Here is a 21,723-nt window from a genome sequence, read left to right on the forward strand (position 1 = left end):
TATCCATTTAATCTTAACTTGAAGTCTTCGATGCTCGGAATTTTGGTATTTAAAAGAGGGTGAAACATGCATATGAATCAAGTTCCAATAAAGCACGGTGTTTCAAACTCATGGCACGAACAAAATTTTAGGCAACACTTCACACATATCCATGGAAGACTCATGCCCAAGATGCTAAAGCAGCGAAAGCTCAACTTCTGAACGACTAGAGCGTAAAACCTAAATTTCCCGAGGGGTTTTCAAAAGTCACGTGGCTTCTTCCTTTGATTGACTTTGTAATGCATACTCCAAATCACGCGTTGGTTCTTCGAAGAAAGGGAGGCTCCCAGGATTTTCCTCTTCCAAAAGAAGATTTAAAGGCGTTTCTGGGGGGTATTTGCTCAAAATGAAGTCTATTTCTTCACCACTGATCTCCTTCTGATTGAGCAGAACCTGCAGCGCCAGCTCACAACCAGTTTAAGTCATCCATAACGGTTTATCAAACAAGCAGTTACAATAGTAATCTCACTTTCAAAGCTTTCGCTTATTTTATGAAAGATCTTAGTTACCTTTATAGCTTTGAATAAAGCAGCGTGATGCCTCCTAAGAAGGGATACTGTCCTTCCATACATGTCATGTATCAACTCTTCTGTCCTCCTTGCAACTTCATCATCCAACTTGAAATTCAGTGGGCGTTCGATCAAGTCATAGTCATCATAAAGCGAACCTTCAAAATCCAGCCTTGGCCCAATAAATTTAACTTTCTTCCTCCAAGGCGGGGGTTCTCCATGTATAACCATTGGGTTCTCCAAATTCCATCTATGAGTATAAGCAACAAGCAAGCAGATAAAGGAATCAATATTAGAAAGAAAGAAAGTAGAAAAAGGAAATTTATAATACAAGCAAATAGGATGAGGCCAACATGGTTAATATTTTACGAGCAAGCCAGGATGCATCTGAAAGGTAGTCAACTGAGGCAGTAGATGTGTCACGTCCATAAATGACCTCCTCGGCAGCTCTCCCTCCAAGCAAAACCTACATGCCAAAGCCAGACTCAAACTCAGAAATATATAATATTATTGGAAAAATATAAAATCACAAGCGCAACTACTCTAGAGTGTGTACCTGAAGACGATGCAATAATTGAGGTTTGCGCTCAAATGTGTATGATTCATCATCAAGTCGATGAAATACCAATTGAGATAGTGTCTGTCAGTCCATTAAGCACAAATTCATTATAAGCTCTTTTCCCTCCTTTAAAACATAACAATGACAAACATTTTCTGTCCAATCAATCTGATGGAAGGCCAAAACAATATCCAAGTGAAAATACAACAACCATGCACTTAATTGTAAAGCATGTATAACAGCTGGAAGCCCCATTAGTTTTCATCAAGTAGCCTTGACTAGCGTAAACATAAGGTGCATTAACCCAGAATTGATTGAAATTAATCCTCCACATGGAATTTCCTAACCCTTCAGACGTCTCTAGTGCCTCGTTCTGTACTGGCACTGGGATTATAATTGCTTTCCATGTCACTTATATTTCTCAACATCATTTCAGATTTTCCTCTCATCTCTAATCTCACTAAATAACTTGTCATACTCCTCCGCACCAACCTCCCATGTTACAGTTACATCAACACAGCATTACATGTCTATTCTCAGTCATAATACTTTGTCGTATCCATTTTCCATAGCATCTATTAGCAGTAAGTCCCACATAAAGAACAACAATCAAAAAAGTATTTCCAGAATATAGAAGTGGATAATAATGGTAAGAGAAACTGAACATGGACCTGACCACGAGGTACTATGGAAATGCGATCACAGCATTCAACTTTTGCATTCTCATAGTGCCTTAGCAGATGAGAAGTTAATGCAACTCCCACTTCAGTTGTAGCTCTACGACACTGCCCTTGGTGACCTAACTCTATTCCTACCCGTTTGGGCCCTACTGTAAGCCTGTCAACAGCATCATCCATGTCTGACTGAAGAATTGAATCATGCCCTTTCCTGACAGCCACAAGAGCAGCCTCTTGGACCAATTGAGCCAATCTTGCTCCAGTCCATCCTAAGAATTAAAATGCAATGGGTTCAGTTAATTGAAAAATACAAACTCAATGAAGAAATTAAATTAGTGCATACCAGGAAGATTCTGTGCACAGCTGGATAAATCTACAGAATCTGACATTTTTACTTTGCTAGAATGAATTTTCAAAATCTCTAGTCTCCCTTTTGCATTTGGAGGACGTATCCTGATCTACAGAAGAAAATTTTAACTACAATTGAAAGCATATTATAGTTGGGGAGAACTGCATAAAACGTCAAACATAACCAAGCAAACAGATCACAGTGGTGCAGAGATAAGTTAGCGCTTGCACCAACATATAAAGAGAACAGTTTAGATAAGTTAATGATTGTGCCAGAGTACAAAGAAAGAAATTTAATAAGAAAATCAAATGAGATTTTAGTCCATTCTCTCTCCGTTCTCCATTATCTTTAACAGCATCATGCAATAGACCTATTCCAATAAAAAAGAAGAAATAAACACCTTGCGATCAAAGCGACCTGGTCGAAGAAGTGCAGGATCCAGCAAATCCCTACGATTTGTAGCGGCTAGAAATATGACACCTTTTCCCGTATCAAAACCATCAAGTTCTATCAACAGTTGGTTCAGGGTAGTTTCTCTCTCCTGAGTTGCTGCATTATATAAGTGATCTGTGGTATCCTTGAAGATTCCTTGACGCCTGATAATGCACAGTTAAAAATCAGGTAAGACAGTTAAACCAAGCTATATCAGTAGTGCGCCAGCCATTTTAATATTCTTGGTTTTTCAAATCCCATAATGCAAGAGTTGGAAGAAAAACTTAATCTTTTATGCTCAGACAATATAAACTTAGTAAACTTGAACAAACCTAACATGGGATTATCCATCCTCTCATTTTTCAAAGAACTGAGTGATCAAGTGATAAAGACAGTATAGCAACAGGTAGATTGCCTCAACCAATTCACTTACAGTGCAAGCAATACAGTGGCCTGTAGAATGACTTGATATACAAGCCAATAAGAATATGACATTCAGTTTTAACTATTACTTGCAGTGACAACTGGGTTGATAAAAAAAGTAGTTGCTCCTCTAAAACTTAGGTTTGCCAAATTTCTAATTCTTTAGGATTTCAAGGTTAAATAATGTGGGCAAGTTGTGCAGAAAAATTTTTCTGAGCAAGCATGTGAATGCACACGGATAAAATTCATAACTTTCAGAAATATGTGACCAAAGTAAGCCCATACCTAGTAGCCAATGCATCAATTTCATCTATAAATATAACCGACGGTTTGTTTACCTGCAGAGAGAAACAAGCCCATCTGAGTTCTAGCTGATCAATGGTTCACTGAATTATGCAAAATGAAACTCTACAGTCTACACCATTTGCAAAATGTTAGATGGAAAAAGAAGCCTGAGACGCAATCATATCTAACAAAAAACAGCATGACACATTTATGTAGACTTAATAAATATCTATCTTTGACATTTTTTCTGCTTGAAGGGAGTGACCAAAAGAAAGTTGCATTGATGGAAACCAATCTCTAATTGATACTAAAACCAGCAACAATCTGACAGAGTGCGAGTACAACTAGAAAATTACAAAGTAAATAAGAGAAAATGATAGAAAACACTCAAACACACTCACTAGTTCCCCAGCAGTCAAGAGGCTAAAGTTTCTACCTCTCAATACTCACTTTCTGCCTAAAACACTCTCCAACCCCTATTTACAATATATACAACCCACCATCACCCCTTTTCTCTCTATCCTACACCCCAGAGTTTAAACATTTAATGAAGGAACAAGTAAGCAAAGATTCAAATCACATGATCGTATTAGCAGTAATGCATCTTATTAAAAATATGCCAAGAAAATCAGAAGCAAAACCACCTTGGCTCTTTTAAATAAATCCCTAATACGTGCAGAACCAACACCGACTAAAACTTCCACAAATTCAGAGCCAGCCATTTGGTAAAATGGAACACCAGCTTCACCAGCTATGGCCTTGGCAACCAAAGTCTGCAAAAACACGAAGAAGCTGACAAATATTACAGATAGTACACATATTATATTTGGAATAATGGAACACTTAACTGACCTTGCCACATCCAGGAGGGCCTTCCAGAAGAACGCCATGGGGAGGTTTGATTCCCATTTTATCAAATAACTCTGGATTCTTCAAGTATCTCACCAACTTAAAAAACAAAAAAAAACACTGTAACCTTCAGCGGTTTGCTTAATAGTAATCACCCATATTTGGTAAGGGTATCCTCTAAATTGAAACATAAAAACAGGCTGCAGATATAAAAACTCAAATTCATTAAAAAAATTCAGGTGATAACTACATATGACCATCATTGCAACATATGCAGAAGAGAACATCATGTTGCATTCACAAGACGACATGCTTGAAACTTCACCCTTCTCCAAAAGAAAAGGAACATGATATTATCAACAAAAGAATTCAAAAGTGTATACTTCTTTAACTGAAATACTTCCCAATATGTTTGACAAAATAATTATCTTTCAAAATACGTGAAAAAATAATTAGAGATGTCTATCAACTAAGATATTAAGGACAAAGACTCTGCCAATTGGCACAATATTTGCCCTTATTTTGTTGTGAAGTCGAGATGCACAACCACAGCCTTTTGCACCTATGGTAACACCTTCTGTCCCAGTTAGTCAGGGGGATCTATGCCAGAAGAATTGAAAAATGTTTGTTTATTCATAGTAAGATTCAGAAATCTATAAAATAGTTACCTCTTGAAGTTCCTCTACGGCTTCATCTATTCCTGCTACATCAGCAAACTTAACTCCCGTTGAACCCTGAAAGCAAGTGATACCAAAGCAAGAAAACCAAGAATTACGTTAAAGGATTCTAATATGTCAAGCAAATTCTTCAAAATAGGCATCAGTGCACACACATCAACTCGAGCTTCAGCTTTTGATCGTGAGAAATCAATTCCCTGCCAAAGATCCTGTACATTAAGTAAACAACACTTTATCAGGCAACTCCAAGGAATAAAATTGCTGAATCGATTAATGGGAGATAGTAAAGATGAATTAAATAAGTAAATCAACTTACTCACTTACCCATTTCCTGAAGTTCTTAGGTCTTCTTGAAAGTGTGAATCGAACAAGAAGTACCATAGTCAAAAGTACAAGCATAATTGGTTTCAGCACATCAAGTGTTGATGATATACCGCCAAAAGTGTAAAGTTCATAGAACTTAGAGTAAATGCCACCGTCACTGAAGAAATCAACGATGTTATCCCAAATCCTCTCCGAGATAGCAAAAACTACTCCAAGAAAAAGCTTGAGAAATGGCTTGACTATAGGCCACACAACATAGACGGATGTCACGAATACAAAGCTTGTAACGGCAAATACTGCTGATGCAAGAAAACCACCAACTAGGAGTGCTGCAGTACCCACCGCTACTGTGACCACTGCAAGCTCAGCCACCATTCGGCTAGATATGGAAGATGCAACTGGATGAGGGTACTCGGGCATTTTTCCCACCCAAGACTGCAACAACACAACCTCAGAATCAGAAGAATATCAATATGATCATTTCCACTGAGAGGTCCTTATAACCCCGTAATAGTACTTTAGCATGTCTATTCCACTAACTACCCATGCAGCATGCTGCATGACTCGAACACTCTTGATCAGAGTATGACAGAACACAACAGCGAGAATGGCCCAGCTAAAAGAGTATATAAAACAGCTTATGCAACACACGTGAGACCACGAAGTTCCCCTCCCACCGTCTCCCCTCAAATAACAGAAAGAGAAAAGTAAAATGTGCAACGTAAATTGTTTTTTTCTCTTGACGCGAACTATGACTCTATTTGTAACTAATCGAGTTCGACGGAGAAAATGATTTATAACCGTTGTACGCTTCTCTATCTCATATCGTGGTCCAGTGTACTCCTCCAAAATTGCTTGCGCTTCATCGCTATCCAGCCTGAGAGCCCTACACCATTGAATAAACTATCAATATACTGCAGAATGCCAGCAGCAGATATGTGCATTTAATCAAAAATCCAAATATTAGTCTAGAATTTTTACCATTTGGTTCTATGCAAGCTCTTGTCACCGGGAATTTCTTTCAAATCTACAATAAAATCCCGACAGCCATTGCCGTAAAACAAACTCGCATCTTCCTTCGAAGACAGCAACTTGATTTTATCGCTATCCATATACTTCCGAAACTCCTCAATGCTCATTCTCGGTGATGACTGTAAATTCTGGTCGAACTCTTCCTCTTCTGATAACTTCTTTCCAAAAACTTGCTCGGGCACATAGAGTTTTCCTTTATACTCCCTAAGTAAGTCTTTCAAGTAAACAGAATCCGTCCCCGACATAGCCTGATTTTGGACCTCACTGGCTTCTTCCTCTTTCTGGGTCTTCAAGTTCAGCCTCTTTGCCAAATTTTCTAAAAAGCCCGTATTCAATTTTTTACTCAGTATCTCTTTTTCTTTCGAAGTATAAAATTTGTCACCGATGAGATACTTGGGTTCCACTTGGCTTGGGTTCTCCTTCAAAACCCTGCTTACAAAATCTTCCCCGGTGGTGTCGCTGTCCTTACCGGATGGTAAGGAGGATATCGAATGCGATTTGCACAATACTCTGAACGACCGGCGGAGGAAGAGAACTTGAGCTCGAGCATTTCGATTGAAATTCAATACTTTGGATGTTCCAAGACGGTGTTGGGAGTAGGACTTAGATATGTGAAGCTGAGGCGGCGAGAGAATGTCGATAGCCGTCATTATTTCTGAAGATTCATTCACTGCAAAGCACGGCTTATCACATTATGGATGATGCTTTCATTCTTTTTCTTCTGAACTTCGAATTTTATCTGACGAGGTGAGCGCTAATGGAAGAGATGAGGTGAACAGCTACAGGCAATTTTTACCCAACAGGTTTCGGTTCCCGTTCCATAAACTTAGCTCCAAAATAATAATGAATCCAAAAGTGTGTAATATAAATTATTATATTTCCCCATAAAATAATAAATTAAATAAATAAAACTATAAAAATAAATAAAGATTATACGAGATGAAAAAATTTAGATGGGTTGAGTCATGCATCTTGCATTCATACTTCATTCACTTCATTGCTTAAAAACAATATTTATAAAAATACTTACAAATTATTTAGCATCATCTTTAGATTAGTTATCCATGTACTCTTGAGTATCCTTGTCAATTAAACCAACTCTTATTAGCAAAAATTAAATATAAAGATTGCCAATATTATTGATACAAATTCCATAACAAGACATATTCACAAATTAGAACTACAAATATTTTTCATATTTTGTAAGATTTTACATAAAATAAAGGAAAAAAGATTTTTTACCAGAAATGAAAAAAGTATGTTTCCTAATGCATATCATATTACTACTTTTTAATAATACTAAAACCTTTTTTTGCCAGCTTAACAATATTAAAACTTATTTTTTAAACAATGTTATTGTATCAAAAAAAATCTATTTTCAAATTTAAAAAATATGTCCATCCAAGTATTTTTAAAGATAATTAAATACTAAATAAAAATTAATTATTGTCACAATTGTATAAAAGATAACAAGATTAAGGGTGTGTTTAGATTAGCAGTAGCAAAATTTTTATTTTATCTGCTTTTTGTAAATATGAGTTAGAGCAAAGTGTAATATGATTTATGCTTAGATTAACTTTTATAAACGTTAGTTTGATAAATTAAAATTTGTTTGGATAGGTAATGAAAAAGTAAATTTAAATGTAAAATGACTGAAAAATGTACATTTTCTTCCAAACTAATTTGTCTCACTTATAAATTGATTTGTAATCTAGTGATATACATAAATATTTTAAAGAAATCATGTATTATGTTATAACTAAGTAATTTATTTAGCTCCTTTAATTTTTTTAAATTAGTCCACTGGATATTATATTAAGGACCCGAGACAATATAACATATATGTAATTTGATAAATTTAAGTAAACAATAAATAAAAAATAATTAAATTATTATTGAAAAAAATCAAATTATTAGATCAAGATGAGATCTGCTTAAATACTCTTATTTTTCTTTTCATACTTATTTACTTTCTACTGCAACCAACTTTTAGAGCAAAAGTTGGTTGGACATGAAGCCAAACCAAACAACTAATTAGCTCCAACTAGGATCTAAAAGTCAGTTTTACAAATTTTTAAGTATTTTTTGGAGCCATCAACGCTGATATAAACATACTAACTCAAGTCAAAAGGCAGGAAGTTCTTACACTCCAAAAAGATTTAATAAAAAATTCTAATATCCCAACTATCATAACTTGTTTGATGGGCAAGCCGGTATGTATATTTATTGGCTTCTCTGAAAAATGTGATTATGAAAGACAGTCCAATCTTGTGTGACAAAATTTCTTACCTTTATGATAGAACTGATAAGAAGACAACTCTAATTTTTCGTTTTAAATGAGATTGATAACTTCAATTGAAGCGTAGTAAACACATTAATTTTATTTTTATGTCGTGCTAGGAGCTTGTTAATAGCATGGCGAGGACCTTCCCAAATTATAGGGAGTGGAATTACTTCAACGAGGCAAGGTTTGTCTAGAAACATAATTGAATTTGAAAGGATGTTTGGGTTGTATAAAAAAAAGAAGAAAGGATGTTTGGGTTAACGTTTTTTGAAAGTAATTTTTTGATGTCAAGTATATGAGGTAAGTATGAGAGAGAGAAACAATTCCTAACGGTTCATGCGTTTCAATGCAGCTCCCGTAATTCATTTGACCAGACGCAGTTATCAACATAATGGGAATCGCATGAGACATTTGGCAGTTGACATTTTACCTCGAAACTTGGGTTTCTATCACTTGTTAAGCTATTCTTAATCAAAACCTATAAATGTCACTAACTTTTGTTCAATATCTTAAGCAACGCTGAGCTGGGGTTAGATCGAAAATATAAGAACAGCTGTACAACTAGAGCAAGATTCTGAAGGGTTTCAGTAACAGAGAGAATGATTTTACAAGGAATCAATTTTTCCTATTGTGTTGGGCTGCTTCAACATACTGCTCTGCGAGTTTCTTCACTTTCTCGCCTTCCTTTATGAGGAAGTTGGCGTTCTTGGCTTTACAATGGTACTTCACAACCTTTTCCGTTGTTTTTGCGACGGCCCACCTGTACTGTTCAGCTGTGATCACACCACTCTTGCACAATGGTCTGATATGCTCCTTGACATAAGCTTCAACCTGAGCAAAGTCCATGAATAATACGTAAATACATGAATTTTGCAGGAAAATGAAAACTAATGCTTAAGCAGATGCCATGCTCCGTAGTTCAGGTAAACCCTACAATAACTTGATAGCATCATCGTTTACATACTCTATATAAGATCAAGTAAAATAACGAGACCAGGGGAAATCAACTTTCGAATACCTTTCTGACTACATTATTTGCAGGGTCAGACTGCTCAGGGGCGGTGTCAGATTTCTCTCCCTCCCTCTGTAAATTTTCACTAATATCAGATGCATTAGATGAATTGTTAGCAATAGCAGTGACCGGCGTGTTCTTTGCAAGTTCGTCATTCCCAGATTCAGACGCATTTACTGCTTGGTCTGACGCTTGTTCTTTATTATGACAGTCATTGCCTTCAGTTGAAGTTCCTGATTTGCCCTCTCCATGTAATGTTATAAATTCCTCATTCGGAAATTTTTTTGTAAGTGGTTCTTTCTCTGGACCATATAATTCTTCGCATTCTGCATCACATGGCTCACTGAGAAGGGCCTCAGAAGGAGCAGGAGGATGATTGTCAGTCTCTGCATCAATTGCGGGGTCCGCGTTAGCCGCATCATCATGATTTGATGAGCAAGAGGGGTCTCGTGGAACGTCATTGTTTTCCAAGCTCTCAGAATCCGTACAATCCAAAACAGTATCTGAACTCCTCAAGTTCGTGGTAGAGAAAATGAGTTTCATTTTTGACTCGCTTTCTTCTTCTTGTGAATTTAAGCCTCTAGCAACACCTGCACCAATGTAATCTTCATCTTCCAAATCATAATCAAAGTCCCCATAAATATCCATCTCTGGTTGAAAATCCAGTTCGAGAATATTATCAGGCCCTGAAACATCAACTTGTTTATTGGATATTTCTCTTTTCTCACTCGGACTACAGGGAGGAGAATCGGACGAAAGACCAGCATTTTTAAGGGCTATTTGGACTGCAGAGTCAGTTGAAGGATCATCATCAGTATGTTGTTCTGCTCCATCAGCAGGGACTGATGATGAGACCTGTGGAATTATATCTGTTGCTCCATTGGATTTTCTATTACTTGAGCGGTGCAAGAGTTCCTGTGAACAGAGATTCAGATACACTAGCTTGCTGTTTGATCTGTCAGCCACCTCTTTTTCAATATTAATTGCATCTGCAACGGCCAATTCTGTATCTGCAGTTCTGCGAATGACTGACAGATTTGCATTCCTCAAGAAGTGTTCAGTCAGGCGGTAAAGTTGTGTCTGTACAATGCATTAAAAATACACGTCTTAATCAGTCAATGAAATTTACACATAATACAACTCCACATGCATCCCGTACTAACCATACATTATACCTAATAATGATAAAAACTTGTTATAATTTTCACACTGAAATTTATTCCAATCTCAGATTTCTATCGGTACATTTGAACTCTTCTTTAGAAGATCCCCCCACCCCCCCAACCAAAAAGGAAAAAACTCCACCAAGGTCCTCTAGAATTTTAGGAGTTATCCTCATTCCTTCTGATCAAGTGATAGGGGTACTGACCATGAAATTGAGAATGAGATGGGAATGGGAAATCCTGTGGCACTAGGGATATGTGATATACAATTGAATACATCAGAGTTACCCATGTCCTCAGTTTCCAAGTCAGCAGAAAGAAATATCTATAATGCCGAATCCATTGCATTTCCATTTGTCATCTCACAACATATTTAAAGGAAAAAACAGAGAGAGAGAGAGAGAGAGAGAGAGAGAGAGAGAGAGAGTCCAGGTAACAATAGCATATCCAGCATATTGACTACAACAGATATTCCTCCCAAAGGTGGAGAGAAAAGCTGCAGCATACCTGCCTTACTGATATAGGAATTTTATTGTGGCGACTGGGCGCCAATGCTGGTCTCATATCAGCTGGCAATTGGGCCTACACTCAATAACAGAAAGAAGTAATAATGAACCATGATAAACAATGTCCAAAACCAACCCCAAAGTATCAAAAAACATAATATCATAAAATAACCAGATTTTAACATACCAGTAAAGGATATTTTCCTTCAAGAAGTGCATTATCTTCCTGATTGTCATTTGTCATTTTCTTGCCAGCAGCAGCACTTTTTCTTGCAAGAACCTCCAAGGCCCATTTTCTTTTGTCACTCTTTATACAATCCGATTTAACGCATGACTCCTTTGACTCAACTCTGGAGTCACCAGGGCAAGAACCTGCTGCCCCTTCTGAATGTCTGCTTGAAGGTACTTTACCAGAAGCTGAATTACCACGAACTGAGCTATGTACAATCTTGTTATTTACTTTGTTTTCAGATAAGCAATCTCTGGCTTTTGGTAAGACATTATTTATCTCTTTTGCTTTAATAGGACTATTACCAAGAGACTGATTTGATGCTTTTCCTGAAAGGTTATGTTTTTCATTCTGCTCAGAGTTAGCAGCAGTTTCAAGGACAGAAAGTGGCTTGACATCATCTTTTCGTGGGAAAACAGATGTATCTGCTAAATACAACCTGGAAAGAATAGAATTCTTGGCCTGACCTTCAGGACCCTCCTTCGCTTCTGCACTCTCTGGACTCGTTCTTAGAAGATCCAGAACTGACTTCAAAGTTTCAATCTTTTCAGGCTTCGCTGCTCGAGAGCAACGATATTTCCAAAACTCAATTTCACAGTCCCTGTCCCATGCACGCTTTCTTCTTCCATTTGAATTCCCAAAAATTTTCCTAGTTAGATGTTCACGGACTTTTCCTTTCTGCAACATTGACTTCTTTGCCTTCAAAGCCATAGGGGGCAGCTTATTTAGAGGTTCAGTTTTAGGCCCTGCTACAGCAGCCCTGAATGCTGCAAGAAGCTTTGTATCAAAAAGATTTTCTTCAAAACTTTTAGAGGATTTGTTACGGACAGCTTCTCTAATTTCTGCCCTTAGGTTTTGAACTAAGGATAACTCCCCATGATCTGAAGCTCTCTTCATGATCTTTTTTACCCTCAAACCTGCCATATTTTCGTTGTTCTTGGATAACTTATCACAGGATTTGGATCCAGAAATTTCCTTTGAAGGCTTCCACTTCGTGCCTTTAACTATACTCATTATATCTGATGCAGCATTCTCCTTTGTTGAATGATGCTTTACATCATCGTGACTGGAAATGGGTGTAGTAGAAGGGTTTGTTTTAGTATCATCTGAAAGATGAGCACCTGCTCCGTTCTCATGATTAGTCAGTACACTGCCATCAGTTTTGAGTTTCTTTTGTGACACTTCAACTTCAGGTTTGAGTTCGGCATCTCTATCAACTTCTATGCGAACCTCATCATTACTGAATATCAAGAGAAATTGAATTTAAAAAAAATAATGAAAAGAAAGTAAGCATATTAAGTCCTTATGCAATGGGCCAAAAAAATTTTTTTTGGGGGGGGGGGGGGGAGGAGCAAGGTACAATGCAGTATGCACATAAAGACATTAAACAGACAACCAAGTTTTTTATGGGTGACAAAAGAACTTCACTTGTAACCACACATAGAAGTAAGAAGAGCATCAATTCACTGGGCCCATATTTTTCCGAGTCTTCTCATGTGTCTTTATTTGAAGAAAAAAAGAAAGAAAGAAGACAAAATTCAAAGTTCTCTAGTTCATTTATTTGTCTTCACACCCAGCAACAAACAATATTTAAACTAAGATCTCTTACTAAGGAGGGCGAATAAATCATATGAAAAAGAGAAGTTACCTGTAATCAGCATGCTTTCTCTTTTCCCCATTTACTCTGGCATTGTCATTAAGAGCATTTGGTTCCATTTCATCTCCTGAAAGCATTCAGTTAATAAGGTCATAAAATGAAAAGGTTGCCCAAATTCTTAGCCACCAATTTCACCCATCATTGCTTTTCCATAGTCTCAAGAGTGACGCAAAATTAAAATAAGCGGGAAAAAAATTCCCATTCCTAGACTTTTTTGTACCTTTCAAAATAAAATCTTCTAAACTTGACTGCTGGAGATCAGTTTCTTGATCTCTTGTTGCATTCATGTCTGCGTCATCAACTAGAAGCACATTAAAATCTGATAGTTAGCAAGATAGCAGTTGACAAATACTCTGTGTGTATGTATTCATCTATGCTTATTCTGACTTACGAAGCTTCAGAGAATCCAGAGAGAGAGAGAGAGAGAGAGAGAGAGAGATAATAAGATGCATAGATTACCACATAAAAAGGAGCCAACTGACAAACCGAGATGAAGACCCATATCAGATCCATTTCTAGATGTACTAGCTCTGTCATGGGATTCATTAAATATTTTGGTTCCACTTAAGCTACTTGGATCACTCCTTTCTCCAGAAGTGCCCTTCTTCAAATCATCAGGCCCTAAGGTGTTAGAGGACAAGCTACAGCCCACGTTGTGTGATAAGGACAGCTCCAGCTCCTGTTGCACCCCTGGTGAATTAACAGTCTTCTCTGTATTACTTTGGTGATTATTGACGTCAGATATGGAAGAACATGATTCAGTCATTGGATTCTGGCAAGCTTCAAGGGGTGATAAACCCTCCTCTCTTGATACAGGACTCCATTGGGTTCCTTCAACCAAAGAGACAACAACAGCTGTCTCTCCAGCATCAGCAACAGATACAGAAACTTTTCCTGAAAATGATTCCTCAGCCTGACATTCCTTGTCACCATTTTCTGGGTTGATTTCCATGGTTGTCTTCTCTAATGAACTTGCATCCATGTTTTCAGTAACTTTATCTGGCACACATCTAAAATAAAACCTAAATTAGAATGTTAGAGAATGGTACTGTCAGCACGCAACAGATTACTTTTAAAACAACATCAATGATTCAAGCAGATGGTCAGATACACGCTAAGCACTATTTTCGAAAGAAACAAATCAGATAACATTATTTTTGAAACTCTTGAAGACGTAGACAATTGTTTTTCTAGTAAACTATATGCTGATATTATATGGTTAAGACTTCAGATTATCATCTGCTTAATTGTGAGGAGTTCTAGACATAAAAGACCAATTTTGCTTTTCAAAAAAAAAAAAAAAAATCTTAACTAGAACTTTTCAAATTCTATGCTGTCTCATTTCAACTTATAAGCTTGTAGCCAATATGTTCTATGAATGCTAAAAAAATATATAAAAAAACATAAGTCTCCAGGCTACAAACTTCAGTAATAATTAGCAGCAAATTATTTATTTAAAAAAAAAAAAAAACCCAACATATAATAAACAGAAAAACCAGTTTACCTTGGGCATAACCATGTAACGTCAGATGTACCTTCAGGATCAAATCCCACACAAAAAGCATGATACCTGTCAATTTAATTCAAGCAATAATCAGAGGTCATTCTCAATGTATCATAACAAGAAAATATTCATGGATGCACACTAATTTCCCCTGCTCCTTGGCAAACATCCCCCCAGGGTGGAGGAAACAAAAAGGAAGAAGAAAGGGACAATCAAAACATCTTCCATTGATTTTATACAACCATACTACATTACCACAAGGTCTGCGACTTGCAATCATAAACTGCCTAATTAAATGAGCGGGTCATAAAAGGCAGCACCTTAGTAGCATCACCCTCCATAGAAAATAAAACAAGCAATCCGTGTATTTCTGAGCGCACGTGTGATCCTTAACTCACACCAATCTTCTAATAACCAAATTTAAATTTGCATTACCTATTGACACTGTTGTCCTATGTATCTAGTCATTCTCCTCTCCAACAACTTTTAGATTTAAATTCCCTAGATCACTCTTAATTAGAGTGTTTCCTTTTCATATAAGTCAACCCTCCCACACACCGTTAACGAATACAAGACACCCATAATTACTAAAATACTCTACCTTTCATCTTCCACTTTTTTGTTTACACGAAGTTATAGCCTTTTCATGGTGATTCTAACTTTGACATGATCAAACAACAATGAAGCAGCATCAAACTGAAGATTAAGATTAGAAATTTTGAAAAAAACAATGCAAATAGCCTGGAGACCCATATTCTTACCCAGACAATTTCTTTTTGTATACCTTCTACAGTATGTCTTCAAAGCTTCTTTATCACAATCACTTTATGATTTCATATACAATATCTTCTGATAAGCTCTCAGTCGTCATAATGCATTTAAGTAAACAAATGCTAATTTTTCCACGCAAGCACAACTATGCGACTTCTCCAATTCTTCATGAAAGAAAGACTTGCCCACCGTTGTACAGCAGTGTGATAGTCAAACTTTAGTGCATCATGATAATGCGTTATCAACAAATTGGGTAGACATTACCAATAGCCAGTTAATTATGCTTTATGCCAGTAGGATATTAAAAGCTGATAGAAGAGACAAAGATGTAAAGAAATTATAGTCCAAGCTTACCACATATCACATGAATCACAAGCAATTGATGTATCAAGGCTCAAATCACCTTCAATGGTTGCTGATCCACTTCGAATTTTGCAGCCATCACCATCCAAGCAAACAACTGCCTACACAATGTGAAGCTCAAAAGGATTAGTGCTACAAATTGATTGTTAAGAAGACAATTAATGATGCAAAAATAGCATAAAAATCATAATTTTGAGTATGACACAAATTAACTTGGGATATGAACCCCATATACGAGAACCTTGAAAGGATCTAACTGCCAAATTTTATAACACAACAAAAGTCCGTAAAACTTTGGCATACAGAAAACATCATAATTTAACTCAGGATATAAACCAAAAGGTTTTGCATCAGATATAAGGTCGTCCTCCAACACAAGAAATGCTAGAACAGAAGCTGCAATCAGTTTCAACTAACCAGAGGACATTCTTTGCCAAAAATTCTACAGGACACAATAGATGGAGGACAATTACATTTTCATCAATATAGTATGAAGGGAATGACAGAGTGTTATTCCTCCCTTCAATGGACCAGTCATCATCTCTGCATTCATGAAGGATAACAGATGATTTAGAATTTACAACTTCATAAGCATAAAAATAAAATATGTGAAGTTATTTACTCAAGGTGAAGTGAAAGATAGAGATGCATGGCTAGATGCTTCAAGAACAAGAAGAAACGTGACTTTAACCTTAATCATCAAACGCCAATCTTATTGCATCTCGTCATATACCAAATGGTGAAAAAATAACCCTGTCCATCATGCAAGACTGAAAAAGAGAGAGGAACTTGCCTGGATAACACGTCATCTTCGATTTTATTGCTTCCAATGGTATCATATACCTTCACAATCATGAAATCATATGTTTTAGAGATGACCAAACATCAAATTCTAATTATTATTTCAACATAATAAAGGCTTAAATAAAATAAAATTTTCATTATGTAGTGTTCTCAAAACATTACACAGTGGATGATGAAAAGCAGCACTCCAAATTTATATACTCACTGGAACACATGTGATTAGCTGAAACTCATTCTGGCAAAGTGGGCAGAGATTTGTGATGGAAGCCCAATTGTCAATGCATACAAAACAGAACCTATAAAATAAGGAAACTAGGTCAATATATAAGTTTCATACTTGAACCCAAAGACTGCCAGGTGAAAGAAATCAGCAATTTCTTAAATCAGAGCGAGTTAAAATAAAAAGTATACCATATCCAATAGTGGAGTCTGACAAAAACCCTATGTATTGGCGTAGAAAGGTTCATTATGAACACACCGTCAACTAGAGGATTCTCCTTTAAAGGTCATGAAATGCAACCCAAAATAGGGAGACCTATTACTAACTCAGTAAATATTTATGAATCAAAATACCAATAAACAATACAGTCGAGAGCTGTCCTCAAATTATGCTCATGTTCAACTGTTATAGAGATATTAAAATGAGTAACTAGAAGGGGCCAATAAGCACTAATAGCCATAATGCTATTAACTGAGAGGAGTAACGGAACATGTTAAAATCAGAGGCTGAAATTCACACATAATTGGCTTTCGAGGAAATCCTGAAACCTCTATTAAAGAAACTTGTATGCTTCACTGAGCATTATCTCAGTCTTATACATCTAGATTGTGCCGCCAAATTTTACAAATATTGGCACTTTCCAATGCATTTCATGATCTCTTCCCCCCCCCCCCCCAAAAAAAAAAATTGACGAATGAGGAAATTTTCCATCTATTATTATTTCAGAGATAGAAGTTACTAAACATAAAGCAAACTGACACCTCCTAATCCACAAAGTGACAACATGAAAAACCAAATGTGTCTCAAAGAAGATAATTAAACATTTCCCTCACAAAACCTATGCTTATACTTTCTCCCACCAAGCTTCACTAACCTTTGCACCATTCAAGGGGGATGGGGTGGAAAGGTGACTATCTAAATACATATAAATTGCTGTCTTTTCTAAAGAAAAACCACTCAGTCTGTTTAGTTCACCAAAGAATTAATAGAAGAACATCACAAACAATGCAGTTCATACTCCAAGAAGAAAGGAAGAAAAAATATACCAGTGTTGACAGCAATCCAGAACCCCCCTGTCAATGACAATATCCATGCAAATTCCACATTTTTCCCCTTCAATAAATAAATTATCCTGAAAATTAACAATATCAAGTATTCAGATGAAAATGTAAACACAAGTGACTGAAAATTTTAAATTGACGACCCCTTTGTTTGTGTATCACTCAGACACTACGGACAATGACAAGATGCTGAATGTTTGAAATCTTTCATTCGTTAGTACTACATTAGAAATAAAATTCAAATTAGAATAGGATTTAAATCACAACAAGGTGGACCTCTAGTGAATTGCATAGAGTATCAGGAATAACTGACATTATTTAGAGCTTTTGAGCAATGCAACTTGTGATAGATTTGATATTTTATATTAACGTTGATTTTGAAAAACTTATCACTAATTCAAAGTTTTTGGCATAAACTGCAAGCAAAGGAGACCTTCAAAGAGATGCCATAGATGCTGATATTAACAGGAATAAGCCTCTAAGTAAAGTGAGGTGCGAAAGTTCAATATTGTCGATCTTTTACCTATCACTTGCTGTACTTTACAATGCCATTATGAAAATTTACATGCTCTCATGCATGTGTAAAATTCCGTTTTTATGTTATTATTTGCATTAGCCATGGCGTCCAGAATATATTAAAAGAAATATAGAAGCTGAAGAGAAATCATCTCATCTATACAAGTCATAAGAGTTATCAGTTTCATTAGTTTAAGAAAGCCTAGGTCAAGTTAATAGAACTTAATTTTAGTTTAGCTTCAAGGTTGGAATGGAGATGTGTTTCATCGGCTGAACTTAACACCAGCAAATACAAACACGATCTCATTATTGAGTCATAAAATAAGCAACAACGATGGTTGAAGAAGCATCTGAACAAATTAAGGAACGTATATTCTTCAGATTGTTTAAGTCGCAACTTGCCACTGACTCATGTTTCAAAACGCCAGTCTATTACTCTCACCTAATTGAGAAGGGATTAGCTTTTGCCGGTGATGAAGAAGAAGAAGAGACAGTTACCGACGTTTGTGCCAGACATACTGACACCAATCTATATTCAAAATTGCATATTTCATACCCAAAATTAGCACAAACTGCTAACTGAGGAGCTCAAAAGCATGGACACTCATACTGGGGACTTCTAGACAACATAATCTGAAGTATCCAACATCATTTAAATCCTGTTTTAAGTGCCAATGCTTCGTAACTTAAGAATAAACAAATAACGAAATCCGAAAGGGCAGTGGAGTTTACATTGTGCGCATTCTCCTCAGCTTCAGAGGGTTCTTCTATGAACATGCCATTGGTGACGAAATCCGCTTCCATTGAAGAAGTTCACTAAGACTAGAATTTAATCTACACGATAGTGTAAGTAAGTTATAAATCATCAGTTTTAAAAGTGATGATCAGGATACATGATCAGAAGTAAGGCTTGATTTTTTGTGAAAATGGTTGATGACTAAATAATGAAGAAAGAGCAAAGAAGCCGAAGATTTCAAATAGAAGAAATGGAAATCGATTACGAAAAAAATCCAATTAATACATAACCTGTTTTATCACGGGAAACGGTAATTTCAGGGCCCTAACCCAATCCAAATTCCAACGATATTTCGGCAAAGCCCCGTTTCGACGAATCTGGGTGGGCGTTCCGCGGCGGTTTGTTTTCCCACGCAAGGGCGCTCAGATAAACTCAAATTTTACTCTGGGAACATCCCATAATATTGAAAACTACGACGCGAATTGCGCAATAAATGAAGTTTTTTGGGGCCGTTTGGAAATACAAGCTCCTGAGAGCCTAGTTTTCAAAACAAAAACAAAAATAAGAAAAAGTGCCTGGTGATGAAACAACGTTTTTATTTTCTGGTTTTAGCGTTTGGTTCAAGACTTCTGCAAGGGATTGTTTATTTATGTTTAGTTATAAATATTTTCTTTAGGCACCTGTTTTATTTTTTATATGATTATTTAATATTTATTAGTATTATATCATATTTGAATAGTATTAAATTTAATTACGTGGCTATTTTATTCTTGACCGTGGTAAACATGCTACTAGTCGCTGAGAGTTTTTTATTTAAGTAGCACCCACACCCCTTAAATCTAAATCGAAGTGGGTGAGTGTGGGTGTTTTGGTTAGGAGAAAATTTCTTCAGGGAAAAAAAACATATTATGAGCTATTAGTGGAGAATTTATGTTTTTATAATTTTACGTTATAAAATATAATATTTGTTGTCAACTTCCAACTCTCTAAAAGCTTTTAAAGTCTTTTTTTCTTTTGAAGAAAAGGCAAAATGATTAACACTATAATAAATTATCAGTCTACATCACAAGGTTAGTTACTTGTAAAAAAGTCCAAGAAAAACGGTAAAAAAACCTATAGTTATTATATTTAGAAACAGTTACTCTAGAAAACAAAAGCAGGAATTGTTTAAGTTCACTATCCAATTTCCCTTCTGAGGCTTTGCGAACATGAGTGAGATCTACAAGTTGCTTCTTGAAGGTAAGTTCAGATCCTTCCTTAAACACGTCTTTTCCCATGTGTACTACCCATAGCAAGATTTGCCTCAAACAAGAGTTGTTGAAAACATCTGGAGTTATAAAGATTCGATGGAGCTTGAAACCTTGGACATGAATGCTTTCGAATAGAATTATAGCATGCATTGAAATTTGTTTTTTAATTTTCCTCTTGAAAAGTAATATTGTCCATTCCTTACCCACAGATGGTGTATCTAAAGAAGTTGGTAAGGAGACTGGTGATCTTTTATCTTCAAAGATCTGAAGAGAAGAAAAAACCATACTGAAGTAGGAAACTCTACTTCGAATTTCATTTATCACCTTCATAGGATGATCAACTTTGCCTTCACGTAGTGTCTGATTTCACTTCCTCCGTATAACTTTTAAAAGGATTATCAATATTTTAGTTGAAAGTCAAGCTCATCCTCTGAAAGTTGCAACATTACTGATTTCAACCACAACAACAACAAAAATCATAGCTTTTAAAGTCTTTATGGGCCTGTAGTCATCAGTTCCGTTCTTAGAATGTGGGTGATAAATATTTAAGATTTTAATAATTTATAAAGTTAAGGAGAGTCTGGCAAGCCATATAAATAATTTTAAAAAGTATTTTTATGTAATTTGAGATAAAATTTCTTTCACTCAGAGTCTGTAAAATCACTGTCAAAAAGTTAATCCAAATACCCTTTAACAGTGTTAGTAGAAGGATTTTGCATTATTAGTATATAGGGATAATAAATTAAATATCCAAATAAAAAATTAAAAATAATGATATCCCAAAAAATTATATTTACAAGTCAGACTTGTAAGTTTGTAAATCAAATTTAACAATTTGTGTTTAGAAATTAAACATTCATATTTAGTAGTGGGGGTTGCCATTTACAAGTTAAACTCGTAAAATTTGTATAAAGAAAATGAATTTCTTGAGACATATTTGTATCTAATTTTCTTTAAGAATCTATGAATAATTTCCCTCCTATATATTCTTTTTTTTTTTTATTGCCAGAATGTATTCTGTTACTTTTAATTCCTTGTTTAGTTATGAAATAGAATATTATTAGTAGTTTTTCTTTTAAAACAAGTGTAGTATATTGTTAAAGCATTGTTGGCAACAAAAAAAAAAAGTATTCCTTCTGTCCTCAATATAAAACATATTTAATTAATTTGATTAGATTAAAAAAGTTAAGTAAATTAGCTAATTATAAGAAATATGACATATTTTTTTCTAAAATATCATAATCATCTTTCTTAATATTATCTCTCCCTCTCGTACTTGATAATGGTTGAGGGAGTATCAATAGAGATAATTTAAAAATACTGATAAATATAAAAAATAGCCAATCAGCTTAACAATTGCATCATATATTAAGCATCCGAGGAGTATATTGTTATAGCATCGAAGAGGCATTCTTTTGGTGGAATTGCAGGGGCAATGTTTAGTACAGCGCAGGGCCATAAATAATTTAACCCCTCTCACGCTAAGTACTTG

General features: G+C 35.7%; 2 protein-coding genes across 8 annotated transcripts; both read right to left on the minus strand.

The window, feature by feature from the left end:
• Positions 1-67: 67 nt before the first annotated feature.
• LOC114731678 (probable inactive ATP-dependent zinc metalloprotease FTSHI 1, chloroplastic) lies at positions 68-6,951 on the minus strand. Of its 2 annotated transcripts, XM_028918902.1 has the most exons (15): positions 6,105-6,947; positions 5,925-6,009; positions 5,124-5,558; positions 4,955-5,008; positions 4,791-4,856; positions 4,126-4,221; positions 3,918-4,046; positions 3,274-3,326; positions 2,534-2,729; positions 2,128-2,242; positions 1,779-2,053; positions 1,105-1,188; positions 902-1,014; positions 549-798; positions 68-432 (listed from the first exon to the last, which is right to left on the minus strand). In XM_028918902.1, exons 1-15 carry the CDS (start codon positions 6,803-6,805, stop codon positions 247-249), a joined length of 2,838 nt encoding a protein of 945 aa, XP_028774735.1. In that variant the 5' UTR covers positions 6,806-6,947; the 3' UTR covers positions 68-246. The 2 variants fall into 2 exon arrangements, 1 of the variants encoding a protein (XP_028774735.1); XR_003738928.1 differs by lacking the exons at positions 68-432; positions 549-798 and having other exon boundaries at positions 1,105-1,233; positions 1,784-2,053; positions 6,105-6,951.
• Positions 6,952-8,863: 1,912 nt separating this feature from the next.
• Positions 8,864-19,399, minus strand: LOC114731683 (uncharacterized protein At4g10930). 6 transcript variants are annotated; one of them, XM_028918914.1, is made up of 15 exons: positions 19,311-19,399; positions 18,978-19,067; positions 17,715-17,800; positions 16,654-16,744; positions 16,438-16,487; positions 16,118-16,187; positions 15,636-15,745; positions 14,511-14,576; positions 13,466-14,016; positions 13,227-13,307; positions 12,998-13,073; positions 11,308-12,589; positions 11,122-11,196; positions 9,458-10,531; positions 8,864-9,270 (listed from the first exon to the last, which is right to left on the minus strand). In XM_028918914.1, exons 2-15 carry the CDS (start codon positions 19,047-19,049, stop codon positions 9,055-9,057), a joined length of 3,900 nt encoding a protein of 1,299 aa, XP_028774747.1. In that variant the 5' UTR covers positions 19,050-19,067; positions 19,311-19,399; the 3' UTR covers positions 8,864-9,054. The 6 variants fall into 6 exon arrangements, with proteins under 6 accessions (XP_028774747.1, XP_028774745.1, XP_028774743.1 ...); XM_028918912.1 differs by having other exon boundaries at positions 19,272-19,398; XM_028918910.1 differs by having other exon boundaries at positions 18,978-19,079; positions 19,272-19,398.
• Positions 19,400-21,723: the final 2,324 nt, after the last annotated feature.

Source organism: Neltuma alba, unplaced genomic scaffold (genome assembly GCF_004799145.2).
Source record: "Neltuma alba isolate B1F8T4 unplaced genomic scaffold, ASM479914v2 tig00012841_pilon, whole genome shotgun sequence".
Taxonomy (NCBI): domain Eukaryota; kingdom Viridiplantae; phylum Streptophyta; class Magnoliopsida; order Fabales; family Fabaceae; genus Neltuma; species Neltuma alba.